The sequence below is a fragment of the Leptidea sinapis genome, chromosome 32 (assembly GCF_905404315.1).
Source record: "Leptidea sinapis chromosome 32, ilLepSina1.1, whole genome shotgun sequence".
Taxonomy (NCBI): Eukaryota; Metazoa; Arthropoda; class Insecta; order Lepidoptera; family Pieridae; genus Leptidea; species Leptidea sinapis.
This window is the reverse complement of record NC_066296.1, coordinates 2,954,660-2,970,934: the sequence shown is the minus strand read 5'-3', so window position 1 is coordinate 2,970,934 and position 16,275 is coordinate 2,954,660. Positions and strand designations below refer to the sequence as shown.

The 16,275-nt window shown below is 36.0% G+C and overlaps 1 protein-coding gene across 1 annotated transcript in view; it reads right to left on the bottom strand.

Moving 5' to 3' along the window:
• LOC126974565 (uncharacterized) overlaps positions 1-16,275 on the bottom strand; it is a 38,315-nt gene that overhangs the window by 12,561 nt on the left and 9,479 nt on the right. The window contains exon 2 of the mRNA XM_050822103.1: positions 6,976-7,212. Coding sequence (XP_050678060.1) covers positions 6,976-7,212 — 237 coding nt within the window. The remainder of the gene's footprint in view (positions 1-6,975; positions 7,213-16,275) is intronic.

The window sequence follows — 16,275 nt, the reverse complement described above, 5'->3', positions numbered from 1 at the left end:
GGCTTTGAATGACAAGAATTTTGTAAATGATTTTTGAATTGTTTCTATGTGTTTTATGTGGCATTTATAGAAAGGGTTCCATATTATGCTAGTTATAAGTTTAAGCCATAATTAATTACTTATGTAATTTCTTATCAATATCGTATGCCTAAAAACTATCTACTAATCTCTATTCAGTTCTATTATGCTAAGAAGCTTGCGATCACAACGCTTAATTAAATAATTTTTAGAAATTTATTATTATCATTCGAACGTTAACACAAGTCAAGCTACTAAATATTACCATCCATTTGGAAATTTATGCCTCTGATCTGAGAATAACAGGAGCAAGAAATTCAGTGGGCTTCTTCTTATCTTTTATAAAATTTTGAAACAATTAATTTTATAATTTAAATACCCTGACTGCGGTCCCTCCTTTCCCGACCATTTGTCTCATTAAGAAAGTCATTTATGTTACAAGTACTCTTTACTACATAAACGTCGGCAGTTATTTTGAATTTCGTATCATGTACATTTGTTTTATACAGTTCCTGGGCTCATGTAGTAAAAACATAATATACATCCCCAGAAAAGTCTTATTTAAGTTTATGTTTGGAATACGTTTATATATTATACATTTGAATAGTTTTAATGGGCTATCCTTTGATGTGTGTACAATGATCGGGTAGAAATTATCATTTAAATCGAAACAGCAATTTATGGCTAGAATATAATTCACAATAACCATATGTTTGTGCAGAGAATGTTTGATGCCAAATTTCACATTATCTTGTATTTGAACAGCATTAGACTGTTTCAAATCTGTTTGAGTTGGTCAAGGCATCACATCTCTCTAATGCACTCGGTAAAATTATCAGAAATTCTAGTCAAGGTGGAGTCTTGATGAATTGGTGTGACGTCATTGCCTAAAATAGGATCATCTCCTGGTGCATACTGTTTTTGTAGTTTTCCTAATCTGTAAATTTGTTTAGAAGTTATTACTTTGTAATTGATATGTGAAAAGTAAAAAGTACGTTTCCCACACACGCGTTCATGAAAAGCATTTGTTGATAGTCGTAGGAAACGAATTTCAACATAACATAATAGTTAACATCAACATTACTAGTGATGGAACGTCGATTTTTATCGTAATTTTGATTTGTGTGTGAGTGTGTGTGTGTGGTAAGAGAAGATATATTGCTGTCACTAACTCTTCTTAACTCTCTTAGTAATTGTTTATTTAAATCCAGATTGATTATTGGATTCCAACTGTAGGATATTTTTAGACGGGCTAAATTAAAACCCGAAACTACACATACCAAGAAAGAAGAGACATTTTCAGTAAATTTTGCCAGATTTTGTCAACAAAACAACACACCCCTTGAATACGAACAGAACTGTATTATAACTTGGTATACAAATCAAGAACACAATTCACATAGATAAACTAGCCCGAAGAATTAACATGACCTGGAAAAATATTGGAGTGAAAAAATTTATGGTTTTAATAATATGAATATTTAATTAAGTTTTAAGTTTTTGCATGCTTTTAATTTAAGCTGGACAGTGGCAACATTGTAATATTTAAGATCTGGACATACCCTATTCCAAGAGAAAATAAATAATTTCATTTCATTTCATTTCATAGAAGTAGATAGCGAAAATTTGGATGGAAATTTTGGAAGGTTGAGATAGCAGTACAATATACGATCAGGGCGGGGGATAGGAAAAGCAAGGGAGCATGCAGGAAAGTTTTGATGCCAGTTAAAGCAACTAGGGAAGTGTGTCAGGAACATAGTTAGCAGAAGCTCGTCACCTCTCGTCACCTCTCGTCACCGTCACACTCTATAAAATATTTATTATATATATTGAAATTGTATAATAGTAGCATAGCTACTGAACTTTTATTATTATTTTTCCAGATTGATTAAATATAGGCACTAAGTAACTTTTGAAATATCGGGTACATTATTGTACGACATTATATTGTGGCAAAAATAATTTGTTAAAAAAAGACGTGTAGCACTCGGGGACTGCCGCGGTAAAGCTATTGCATAGCATTTTTTATCAACTTATGCAATTATAATTATTTATTTATGCAGTTTTTTTTTATAAAATTAATTTTAAAAAATGCAAACGGGAAGTGAGTAAAATTTAACTTGCAAGATTTGATTACAGACAGACAACGGGACAGGTGAAACTAAATAAAAATGCTTGTCATAATAATAAAAATTAAAAAAACGTGATAAAAAAAATCAAGATGTACCCCAGGCTCGAACCTGGGACCATCTGCACAAAAAGCATACGTGATAACCGCTGTTACACAGCAACTGTAATGACCGTGCCGAAATATCTATAAACATCTAGTAAGTAAGTGTTAGGTTATTTTCGTTACGGAATTTCTGGATTCGGTCTCCACGCTCAAGACCCGCGATAGAAGCTATGCAATAGCTTAAAAATAGAAGTCCGCTGAGTTCTTGCGGTCGTTCTTCTCAGGTTTCAGGCAGACATTTTCAAATGGTTGGTAGGTTTTGACGTTCAAATAGTGATTTAAAATCCTATTTTGAATAAAAATATTTCAATTTTAAACATCCTAAGCACTTCCAATTATTTGCCTCGTTCTTGACATTGACTGATTGTTTGACTTAACATGAGTTTATTTTTTTTTATGGAAATGAACGACAAACGAGCGTACGGGTCAACTGGTGTTAAGTGATCACCGCTGTCTACATTCTTTGCAATACCAGAGGAATGACAGGAGCGTTGCCGGCCTTTAAGGAAGGTGTATGCGCTTTTTTTGAAGGTACCTTCGTCGCATCGCCCCGGAAACACTGCACAAGGAAGCTCATTCCACAGCTTTGTAGTACACCCACAAATTCAGATGGTGGAGATGACAACCTAATTTGTGACGTATCGTGCGAAGGTGGAATTTGGCGGCAGGAATTAACTGAAATAGCTCTCCGAAATACACCCCGTGATAAATGCGGCGGAAGAAACACAATGAAGCGAGGTCTCTACGCAACGCTAAGTGAACCAGCCGTTCACAGAGCACTGTGGAAATGAATGATGACGATCCATTTGACCGCGTGCACGATGACGATCTGACCAGAGATGATCTACAAACTCCTCTTAAAAAAATCTAATATTTAATTTAATAAATTATTACATACACCAAGAAGTTAAAAGATCTATATACAATCTGTTCAATTCTTGAGTAATGTAGTTATGGGCTGCACTAAATCTCCAACACGAACGAACTTTAAGCTCTAGTAAATCATTATGAAAGGCATCGTTTATCTGAAGTACTAATAGCAATGGCTTATAGTATCTACTACTGGGCTGAAGCTGTATTTGTGCAGTGGTGTGTGTATTTAGCAATCCTACTAGCTGCTATAATATTTTACATGTTTAATGTCCGTAGGAAACACAAATTAAATTTGACTACAAAATTTATGAAGATGCCATTGATATATCTTGTCTTGTTCAACTCTCAGGTTGTGACTTGTGATTTGATATGTGTTGTGACTTAAAAAAGAAATATGTCACTCGAACAGTTGGCTTAGTGGTAAGAGTGCTCGCACGAATTGCGAGGGGTCGCGGCGTCGAGGCGAGGATCGTTCATAAATTTTGTTTTCAAATTTAATTTGTGTAATTAATCCCAGAAGTGATTAGATATCACTTTAAAAAATAACAAATTGTTTGGTCCTTAGTAAATTAATTTCATAAAAAGCATTTAGTAAATAAATACAAAAATTTAGTAAAATTATGTTGAAGACGAATCTTGTGAACTTTTTCAAGTAGGTCTTATATTTTTTAATGTTTGTTACCAGAAATCCGTTTATGGACAAAAAATGGACAAAAAATTAAAAGAGTTTTTAAGACACTTCCCAAATTTATCCCAGTGTGAAATCGTATAATATAATCTATGAGTAATTAAGGAGCTCTTACATTTATTAGGGATAGATAAATCGTTTGTAGTTTTTAAAAAATCAAAACAAATTTTGTACTCTATGTTTTATATACTTTATTTAATATGTTTGCATAAGGTTATGAGACCAAAAGCGCATTTATAGCAATTTTGATTAAGTTACCTAGTCAACAAGTCTGTCGCGAATATAGAACAAATGTTTATTTAAAACTATTGAGTCATGTGAAGGAATAAAATAGTAAATTGGCTCAGTGTCTGTCCATCCACGCCAAACAGATTACTAGTAATGATAGATGGGTTGATATTGACATACATTAATGTCGTGAGTAAACACGCGAGTGAAACGTCATTGACAACATTTTGAATTTATTTTAAAATTCAGTTTCGTGTTTTAATTTTCTATGATGTAACTTTCATTTTTCTCATCGCTAGTTGCAGAAAACATCTTTAAAGTTAATGTTCCATTAAATATAATACTGTCACTTTCTTTTTCATTTTGACAGTCAAAGATAGCATGTGATTAATGACACATTACTTTAAAGATGTTTTCTGCAACTAGCGGTCAATCAGCTATTGCTTGGCTTTTTAAGATTAACGGCCGTTTTCAATAACGTATCTCTAGTTACGGATACATTGCTATCACCGTTTAATGACAAGATCTTATCTATTCATAGTTATGTCCAATATAGTTTAGTCCAATGCTTTATGTCGATAGCTTATTTCAATGTAAGTAAGCGTAAAAGGATAGATTTGTGTCGTGAGTTAAACTAACGATAGATAGGTTATTCAAAGCGGCCGTATATCTTCTTTGATACCATTGTAATCATTTTATTTAGGCATGTAATACCTGTGTTCAAAGTTGATATTCACAAGATTCCCGCGATATTAAAAATTGAACTGGTCACCGAAACTTTTTAATGGTCTGTTACAATATCGCACTCTACAGGAGGGAGGTAGAGGTGAAGGATCAGACTAATACAGTGATACGCATCGACATAAGCTTAACCCAGAGACATCACATGGAACACAAATCTTATACAGTAAGTTGAAGGTAGCAATTGTTTATGATAAATTGTGATTATCTGATCGGTGTGTGTTGCTAGTGACTTACGGTACGCTGACGTGGTCGCTAACTATGGGACAGATGAGAGAGCTCATGGTCGCTCAGAGGGCAATGGAGAGGGCTATGCTTGGAGTTTCCCTGCGAGAGTTCGATGGACAGATAGCCGTTAAGTCCCCGAATTGTGACTAGGTACCGGAATACGTAGGATGAGGGCAGCGCAGCACCGATCCTCGTGGAAATCTATAGAGGAAGCGATTGTCCAGCAGTGGACGTCTTGTGTGCAGTCATGATGATGAAGGTCGATCTTTTGGTTAAAGTCCTTGTACAGCGAACTAAGCCAGCAAAAGATCTCCCTTTTCAAATTCCTTAAAATTAAATGGTAAACCATTAGTAAGACTACACTCTTAATCCAATGCAGTTTTAGACACAATAAAATCAATAGGTCACTTCTGTTTAAACTAATAAATAATATAATCTCTTATTCGTGCTAAAGCTATGAATACATTTTAGCGCAAATACAACAACCACACACGCAAACTATTTAAATAATGTAACAAGATCAATCACCAGTAACATCTTATGTGACCAAAGGAATGCAAATATTCAGCAGCTTGAGGAATGTGTAAGGTTCAATATTCTATGTGCGCCTGCGCAGAAGGTTCACAAATATGTCATTTGGCCATCACATTGCATTGTAATTAACTTGGAACAAGGCTTATAATATTAAAGTTGTATATTTATAGTTGTATATTTCTTTATAATCGTTAATATCTAGTATTATCTTTTATTAACGTCAGTGTTACACATTTAAATAAAACATTTTTAAAGGATTAAAACAATTACATTTTTATTATTATTTAAGTAACCCGACGGTTCAAGACCTTTCCAGATCTCGTTTTTAGGGGGGACTGATCTGGAAAGGTATTGAACCGTCTTATCAAACTCATTCTAATAAAGGATCTCCGATTGGTACGATGCTGTACCAGCACCGATTGAACGGAACGTAAGTTTAAATATATGTACGCTTGTTGTCTCCTATTCCCATAAAAAAAAATAAGTTTTAAAACACTAATTGTATGATTATTATGATCTGACATAAGTTATGAAGAACAGAGTAGGCTTAAAGCGCCACAGACTATTTATATATATATATACTTGCTGACCAAGCAAACGTTGTATTGCCATATAAAGTAATAAAAAAATTTTTTAGGATGTAACCGATTCTCAGACCTACCAAATATATCATACTACAATTATTGTATTCGATTGCCACCTTCCAAACCTATTGCGGATCTGTGGATGGAATAGAATATTATAAAAATCGCGATACAAAAATTGGTGTTGATCGTAAAGGGTTGAAAATTTATGTATGTATGTATAATGTATGTATTTTTTTACGCTACAAAAAAATTGTCAAAAAAAAATTACCACCCTTAACATTAGGGGGATGAAAAATAGATGTTGTCCGATTCTCTACCCTAACCAAATACACGCTAAGATTCCAAAAATCTTGGAAGCACAGGGATAGATATTCCAAAAGATCAGCGACCGTCATGTCTGCCGGGATATAGTTCACATTTTTGTATATATATTATTACTAGCTGAACCGACAAACGTTGTTCTACACATAATAAATAAAATACTATATTTATGAATTTGTCAATAATATTTCGAAGAATTATTTCGTAAGCTATGCTGCCTGCTGTTAAAATGAAATTGTTTCACAGCAAAACTGTCAAACCGTGCGTCAATGAATTCTCTTTTAGAAAATATGTGCATACAAAACAAATATTGGAAATAAAAATAATGATGGGTCTCAAATCGGAATAAAAACTAATTTATCTCTCGAGTTGGACGAGGCTGCACTCCATGAAGTAATATCCGTTCATTAGTTTAGGAGTTCACTGGGAATAAACATCAGGACACTGAATTTATTTACATAAGGATATGCATATTCAGTCTCAGGATATTTGGCTAAAGTTTTCAAATAATTTTCATTACTCACAGCGTTATTCAGTAAGTTTTGGTCCATGCCATTGAAGGTATCATGAGAAAGTCTTGAAATATTCATGAGGAATGCCTGCAAGTCGGTGCTGGCCTGTGCTGTGTACTCTGTGTACAGAAGCAGTGCATCTGCAGCGGCTGAATGAAGCTCCTCCAAAACCTCGGGGGTATAACGCTTCTCGACTTCCACGTTCTCTGGAGATAGCGGCCCCACGTCGACCCATATCGAATTGTCAGGCTGTGAAAAAACATATTCATTATAATTAAATGTTGAGAAAGGGTGAAATCATGATCTTACAGAACTTACGTTATCATAAAATAGAATAAAAAGGCATAAAAGGCATTTATTTTCTCAGAATTTATTCCTTTAGAATTCTTCTTGATGTCATTTCCTATAAAAAAAATTAATATCAAGTGAATTTGGGAATAACATAAACGAAAGACAAAATATCTAATCACGAACTTCGTATCGATCTTCGGATCCGAAACACTTTTGTAATAGGAAAATGTACGAAGCGTCAACTTAAACTTCGTAGTTAGATTTTGGTAATAGGGCTCCAGGCATCATGACGATACTACATGGGTACCTTAAAAAAAGCACTAAACGCTCTTGTGATTCCTCTGGTATTGCAAGAGAATGTGGGCGGCGGTGATCACTTAACACCAGATGACCCGTACCCTCGATTATTCTCTCTCCCATGATAAAATCATCAGTTTAAATACAGCCTGCCCGATTCACATACAATGGGACCAGTGGGAGGTTCCTTTGTACCGGATGCCGGCAAGATTATATGTACCACAACGGCGCCTATTTCTGCCGTGAAGCAGTGATGTGGAAGCATTACTGTGTTTCGGTCTGAAAGGCGCCGTAGCTAAAGAAATTACTGGGAAAATGAGACTTAACATCTTATGTCTCAAGGTGACGAGCGCAGTTTTTTCAGCTCAGAATTTTTGGTTTTTTCAATAATCTTGAGCAGCACTGCATTGTATCAGCTGAACGTCCTGCTCGTCTCGTACCTTATTTTCATAGAAAAAAAACATATAATAATATAAAGTAATAGTTAACTGCCCAGCAATTCTTAGTAAAAGATGTATGTAAAAAGTAGTATGATTAGAACTCCAACAATGTAGAGTTCCTTTTGAAATGTTTAAAATATGTTTCTTTGAACCTGATCTAACTCGGAAAATAGTTTCATTGAAGAGATTGAAAGCTATTCCAGTATTTAGCACAATATTAACCTTCGTCTTTACGTCATCAGCATAATATAAAAGTATAGTTTACGACGTAATTATGAGACAAGTAATAACGAGATACGCATATAGTATTTGTTTGTAGAGCTAGATGATATCGAAAAACGTCCACTGAATGTTAAGGAAATGATTTAATTCATTCCAAAATAATCCAATTTTATATTCAACACAAAATTCAGACATACCAAACATGACATTATGACCATCAAATCGAATTTTTTTGAATAATATTTTTTTAATTAAAGTTTAAGGTTTCCTTTTTTAGTGTTATATCCACATTGAATTTTGCTGCCTGACATTTTCATTAACTTTTAAGTTTGTCATTAATCGTAAGCAGGTTAGGCTAACAACGAATGAACTAAATAATGGTTCATTAGGGGAGTTCATACCATGGGGAGAAAGAGATTCCTACGAGGGTGTTATTTTTGCGGCAAGGCACGAAGCCGAGGGCAGCAATACATACGAGTTTCATTCAACTGTTCGAAGTGGGAGCAGACCAGTCAGGTGTAAATGAACTCAGAATTTACACAGACGGTTCCAAAATGGCAGCCGGAACTGGATCTGGCATCTTCTCACAGGAACTGAATATTCACACCTCTATACCCTTAGGCACACACAGCTCCATATTCCAATGCGAATGCATAGCCATCAAGGAAGCTGCAGACGCGATACTAAGAAGGAAAAAACATGGATATTATATCGGTATTCTATCCGATAGTATGGCAGTACAGTTAGAAAGAGCTGCCTCTAACAACTGGGTAACTCTGCAATGGATCAAAGGACACAGCGGTTCGTTGGGGAACGATGCAGCGGATGAACTTGCAAGGCGGGGGTCGGAAACGCAAGTGGCTGGCCCAGGGCTAGTCCTGCCGCTACCCTTCAGCCAAATGCGATCATGGATACGCTCTCTCACCAACAACCTACACAGAACCCGATGGACAACTGTCTCAGGTTGCAGACAGTCGAAAGAGGCGATTCCTGCACTATCGCCCAAACTGACACGTCGATTTATTAGCCTAAACAGACACGACATCCGAATTATGGTCGGCACCCTAACGGGTCATACATCAGTGAACAAACACCTATTTACAATCGGCGTTACGGGCATTTCTAAGTGCAGGGGCTGTCTAACCGAAGATGAAACGGTCACTCATGTAATCCTGGAATGTGCTGGGGTGGCCAACCAACGGGCACAAACCTTAATAAATACAAGGTCGCTCCAGGAAGTCTGCGAACACCCCAGGAGTGTTCTGAACTTCTGGAAGGAGGTGGGCTAGTTGGAATGACTGGCCAACACTGCACGCAAAATGGACCCAATTAAGCGGTCTAATTGCGGTAACAGGAGCCCTTTACCAATACCAATACATACGAGTTATACTGGAATCGCCCTTTGTCCAGTGATACATACTGATTAATACCGTACATACATGAAAAATAAAATAATTGTAATTTTACCAAATAAATTGTAAATATTAATTTTACAAATTGATCGCAGGCAGCTGTTTGAAGACACTCGTTTTATAATGATAAATTCTGACAAATACTTTTAATGTAAATTGTGACATATTCCGATAAATTCCAAACAAAAAATCTAATTATTAACAAAATAATTATGGGTCCCAAATCAATATAAAAACTATCCTATCCCTCAAGTTGGACTAAACTGCACTCTATGAAATAATCCCCATTAAAATCCGTTCATTAGTTTAGGAGTTCACTGGAAACAAACATCAGGACACTGGTTTTATATATATTAAGATGTTCTGTTGGAGATTCTGTTCGTAATATGCTTAAACTAATTAGCTGAATGACTGCTAAATGCTTTCTCTTATTCTGTTACTCCATGCAACTGTTCGGAGGGCCTTTTATAGTGATATGAAAAATAATTTGTTATAGGCTAACATCCATGGTCAATATTGTATAAGAACGTATGCTGTATGAAATGAAAGTGTTAAAATCTCTATCAAAGTGTTCAATATGTTTCAAGGGATTCATAACGAAGTGCGTTGTGGTAGATAAGTGATCACTCACAGACATCCGTTAGAAAACAAAATTCTTAGTGCCTTATTTTTGGAGTGGTTTTATGGTTCCGTAGCCAAATGGAAAAAAACGGCACCCTTGTGGATTCGTCACGTCTATTTGTCCGAGTATGTGACAGCCACTTATTTCTGAAACTATAAGAACTATACTGTCGAAACTTGGTAAGTAGATGTATTCTGTGAACGGTTTTTACATATAAATAGAAAAAAAGACAATAAATTTTGGGGGGATACTTACAACAGAAACTCAAAAATTTTATTTCTTGAAACCCATACGTCTATGGTTATTTATTTTTCTGCAAGAATGATTTTGAGGTTTCTAATGACATTTTTTTCTAAACTGAATAGTTTGCGCGAGAGATAGTTTCAAAGTGGTAAAATATGTCCCCACCTTGAAACTTCTAAAATAAGAGAATGATCAAAGTAAAAAAATACATGATGTACATTACCATGCAAACTTCCACCGAAAATTAGTTTGAACGTGATCTTTTTTTTGATACGTCATAAATCGTAAACCACAATTTACCTTTCATTCAATCAACTCAAATATAGTTGTAACTATTATAAAATATAACCGTTCACGATTATTTTGTAACATGATAGTGAAGCGCGATTTTAATGCTCTTATTATTAATTTAAAGTTTAATGAACCTCCATTTATGAATAGCCCATTTTACTAAATGGACTTAATTAATATCTCTAATATATAAAATTCTCGTGTCATGGTGCTAAACTTTGAACTCTTCCGAAACGGCTTGACGGATTCTCATGAAATTTTGAGTGCATATTGGGTAGGTCTGAGAAACGGACAACATCTATTTTTCATCCCCCTAAATGTTAAGGGTGGTCCACACGATTTTTTTTTTAAGTTTGTTTGATTATGAGTCAGCATTAAAAAATACACACAACTTCAAATTTTCAGCCATCTATGATCAACAGTTACTTTTGTATCGCGATTTTAAGTCAGCTAGTAACACTGTAAAATTTAGGAAATACTTAACTTAAACTTCATTATATTTTGTTCTACATATTAATATGTTTGTTCATTATTGGAATGAAAATAACATATGGCCCTAAACATAGAGTTTTGAAGAGGCTAAACTTAATCAAGTTTATAGAATCCAAGTATTTGAATAAAACATAACCGCAGAAACAATAGCTTAGAATTTACGTTCGAAGTGAAAGGTGGTATTTGAACGTATTTCGTGTTAGGTCAGCTAATAGTACTAAAATGTCTAAAGACATTTGAAGTACTACGTTGTAACTGTACAGGTCAGGTTTAAGGTAGAGTTACCGATTTTATACAGCGTTTGTAACGTAATCTATAATTTAAGAACTTTTTTTTTTAATGATAATATGGAACGACATGCAGGACGTTCAGCTGATGGTAATTACTAATTACACTGTAGTGCTCAGAATTCTTGAAAAACCCAAAAATTCTGAGCGGTACTTCAATTGCGCTCGTCACCTTGAGACATAATAAAATGAAATTTGTGAGCAACTTGTAGCATTAAGAACAATGCGGGACTCGAACCCGCGAACTCTCGGGATCCGTACGAGTACCGTATCGTTCACAAATTTTGGTAACAAATTTAATTTGGTTTACCCCAGAAGTGAGGGACATCACATTAAAATAACAAATTAATCATATAAAAAAGTCTATCAAATCATAGACCAACACATTATCTTACCACTAACCACGGACTAGTAAAAAAAGAAGGACTCCGCGCCTTGATATTACCAAGTGAAGCACCTTTATGCTAGTGTGTGTGCGGTTACGGAGTATACCAGTCACACAATTTTTTCTCCCTTAAATAATCATATATCCACATATACTTTTATAGTATTATATTTACACTTTTTCACAACGCAGGACGGCATTTTTAAAATATTTTATTGCGATGCAAACTGATCTGTCACAGACGTTGGAAATCTCATAATGGCGGCCGATCGGCTTGTATTAGTGTAAGTGTATGCGTGGGGCAATGTATTTACACGTTTAGCAGCTTGTTTTGGTGCCTCACTGTTATGTAAGGTGACACGGAGTCCTTATTTTTTTCTCATCCGTGCCACTAACCAATAAGTATTTTTCTTATCTTTAAAGATGTTACAATTAATTTCTTATGATTACAATAAGTATCAGGCACAGCTATCTTCTTGATTTTGAGTCTAAGTTGGATTTTATAAGCGTAAAAAAACAGCGCAAAACAGAACTCAATATAGTTAATACTATAATACTCGAATTGTCGGGGACCCAGTGTTCTTTGAACGGCTGGATCACTTGGCGTTGCGTAGAGACGTCGCTTCATTGTGTTTTCTAGCGCATTTATTACGGGGAGTGTTCCGAAGAGCTGTTTCACCTGATTCCTGCCGCCCCATTCCACCACCACGACCCGCCATAAATTAGGATATCATCCCCAGCATCTGGATGTGTGGCGGTCCTCCTCAGTGAGTGTATGTATATTTATGTATACATACACTCACTGAGGAGAATATATATATATATATATATATATATATATATATATATATGTATACACGCAAAAAGTTATACTTCTTTGGCGTAACAAAACAAATCCTTAAACTTTTTTATTAGTCGTGCTACTCTACATTTGTTGAAAGAACAATATTGTTAAAAACTTGCAAAGATGGCTTTGACAAATAATTATTAAATAACGAATACGGCTGTATGGGCTTGAACCCTGTGCCTGTCCTAATAATGGACGACGAAACCAAAAAAAAAACGAATGTCGCAAACGTCACATAATTTTAGGACCAACTCCAACCTTTTACTTTTGTGTTACAGTGATGCGCATCTTAAAATTTCACTCTCATCATTTTTTATAAGGCGCCTAAAGAAGTATAACTTCAATATGAGGGAATTCTAAATGACAGTTCAGTTGCCGAACGCTTTTATATAAATAGCGCAAAATATACATATTGCTTACAAATGCCTTTGTACAATTGCATAAAGTCATCATATTTTGCTTTTTATTTGGCACAAAAAAATCTGTTGAATCAGCTAGTACGTAATAAACTGTTACTTTTAGAAATACATATAAGCACGGACGAATAAAAATAGAAGGACTCCGTGTCACCTTACATAACAGTGAAGCAACAAAACAAGCCGGTAAACGTGTAAATACATAGTCCCACGCACACACACTAATACAAGCTGATCGGCCGCCCCTATGAGATTTGCTATCGTCTGTGACAGATCAGTTTGCGTCGCTATAAAATATTTTAAAAAAGCCGTCGTGCGTTGTGAATAAGTGTAAAAACAATACTATAAAAGTATTTGTGGCCATATATGATTTTTAAAGGGAGAAAATATTGTGTAACTGGTAACGGGTAACAGCACACACACTAGCATAAACGTGCTTCACTTGCTAATATCACGGTGCGGAGTCCTTCTTTTTTTTTTACTTGTCCGTGATCATATTAAGGTCTTTCTTTTCAATAAGAATGGCATATGTAGTTCTTAAAATAAATTCTAAAACTTTAAAAAAGCGATAAGGTTAATTTAAGTGATTTCCCTAACTTCTGGGATTATAAACAATTGCTCACATTAATAAAAATTCAACATCTCAAACCATTTTCTCTGAAGTTTAAGAGAAGTGGTGATCGTAACAATTGGAGAAATGAATTAGCCTGCTAAAATTTGTGAACAGGTAAGACACGCTGAGATAAGAGCACCGGAGGCATAAGTTCTAATCCACATCGGCGAGAAATTTTGGATCAAGTAAAAAATATTATTTTTTTGCGACAGTAAGGGACGAGACGAGCTGGACTTTCAGCTGATGGTAATTTATACGCCCTGCCCATTACAATGCAGTGCCGTTCGGGATTCTTGAAAAACCCAATAATTCTGAGCGGCACTACTATTGCGCTCGTCACCTTGAAACATAAGATGTTAAGTCTTATTTGCCCAGAAATTTCACTAGCTACTGCTTCACGGAGAAATAGGCGCCGTTGTGGAACGCATAATCTAGCCGGCATCCTGCTAGATTATGCGCGTTTCCCACTAGTAAAAAACATAAAAAGAAACTCTTCAATCAAGTTACGAAGCAAAACCAAGCGTGAACATACATGATCTTATCCACGGATGATTTTACATTCAACATCCTCGATAACCTTTAATAATGATCTGAAGGGCAGTTATTAGGTACACGTAATAAGATATGTAGACAGTGCGACGCGACCGCAAGCATTACGTTTATATCTAGCGATAAAATACACCATACACTTATAAACGAGTAGATTCACATTCCTAGCTATGCAACCGTGTAGCCTTTACAGAACTGGATTTCTATGTGCATAAAAAATTGTAGAAATATCGCAACATCCGATTTCAAATTGCGTTTTTTCGCTGTAAGATAAGTGTCTCGCTGCATAACGTGAGTACAGCTCATACGCGGTTCTATACACGTCTTATTCTACTCATAGATAATGTGAGGATAGACAGACCCATGGACAGTGCAAAGCAGAAGATACTAGAGTATGAACTACTATCGTGGTAGATGGGCTTCTGTTTCCTAAATTAAACCACAAAGTTGGGTCCAATTTGCGTGCAGTATTGGCCAGTTACTCAAACCAGCCCAGCTCCTTCCAGAAGTTCAGAACATTCCTGGGGTGTTCGCAGACTTCTTGGAGTGACCGCGTATTAATTAAGGTTTTTGCCCGTTGGCTGGCCACCCCCATACATTCCATGATTACGTGAGTGACCATTTCGTCCTCGGCTAGACAGCCTCTGGACTTAGGACGCCGATTATGATAAGGTGTTTGTTAAGTGATGACCCACCTGTTTTATGAATATAAGGGATGAGACGGGCAGGACGTTCAGCTCATGATAATTGATTCTCCCTGCCCATAACAATGCAGTGCCCCTCAGGATTATTGATAAGCCCAAAATTTCTGAGAACTGCAACTGAGCTCGTCACCTTGAGACATAAGATGTCAAGTCTCATTTGCGCAGTAATTTCACTAGCTACGGCGCCCTTCAGACCGAAACACAGTAATGTTTACACATTACTGCTTCACGACAGGAATAGGCGCCGTTGACTACAACGGCGCCTATTCCTGTTTTAATTTTGGGTACTAACCCATAATCTATCCGGCATCCTGTGAAAAGGAGCCGGGACTGGTAAAAATAAGATGCACATTGAATGCACACAGTTGAAAGCAAATCATAGCGCAGAATTCTCGACCTCAAGTCGAGTCAAGTCGGATACTCTCTGCGACGCACGTGGTCTAATGGTGGAATGTAGTAATTTCGCCAGCTGATAATTAAACCTTAAAGTTATTGTTAGGTTTACGACGACCTTGCATTAATTCAACATAAAACTGAAATATATTATGATGTCAAATAGGAAACATAAAGTTTATACGATATGTAAATAGTTGACAATATCCGGTCCAATACACGTAATATTTAATAGAGTTTATATTTATTGTAAATATTTTTTTTATTTGTTGGTATTTAGTGAAATACCTAGTTATTTTGAGTCAGTTTTTCCACTTAAGACGTATTCTCATTGTTAATAGTTAATAGCTGTACTTTACATATTATTATTTTTTAATTATAAGCTTCATCATCATCTCATCATCAGCCGGAAGTCATCCTCTGCTGGACAAAGGCCTGCCCCAAAGATCTTCACGACGATTGGTCCTGCGCTGCCCTCATCCGATGTATTCCGGCGATCTTGACCAGATCGTCGGTCCTTGTTTTGGGGGGCCTGCCAACACTGCGTCTTCCGCTACGTGGTCGCCATTTTTCTATTCTGCCCCACCGGCCATTTGTCCGTCGAACTATGTGCCCTGCCCACTGCCAATCGTTTGGGCTATGTCAGTGACCTTGGTTCTCCCACGGATCTCCTCATTTCTGATTCGATGTCGCAGGGAAACACCGAGCATAGCCCTGTCCATTACCCTCTGAGCGACCATGAGGTTTTTAAGCTTTTGCATTACAAAAATTACAATATTACTTGATGACTAGTATTATACTCGTATTT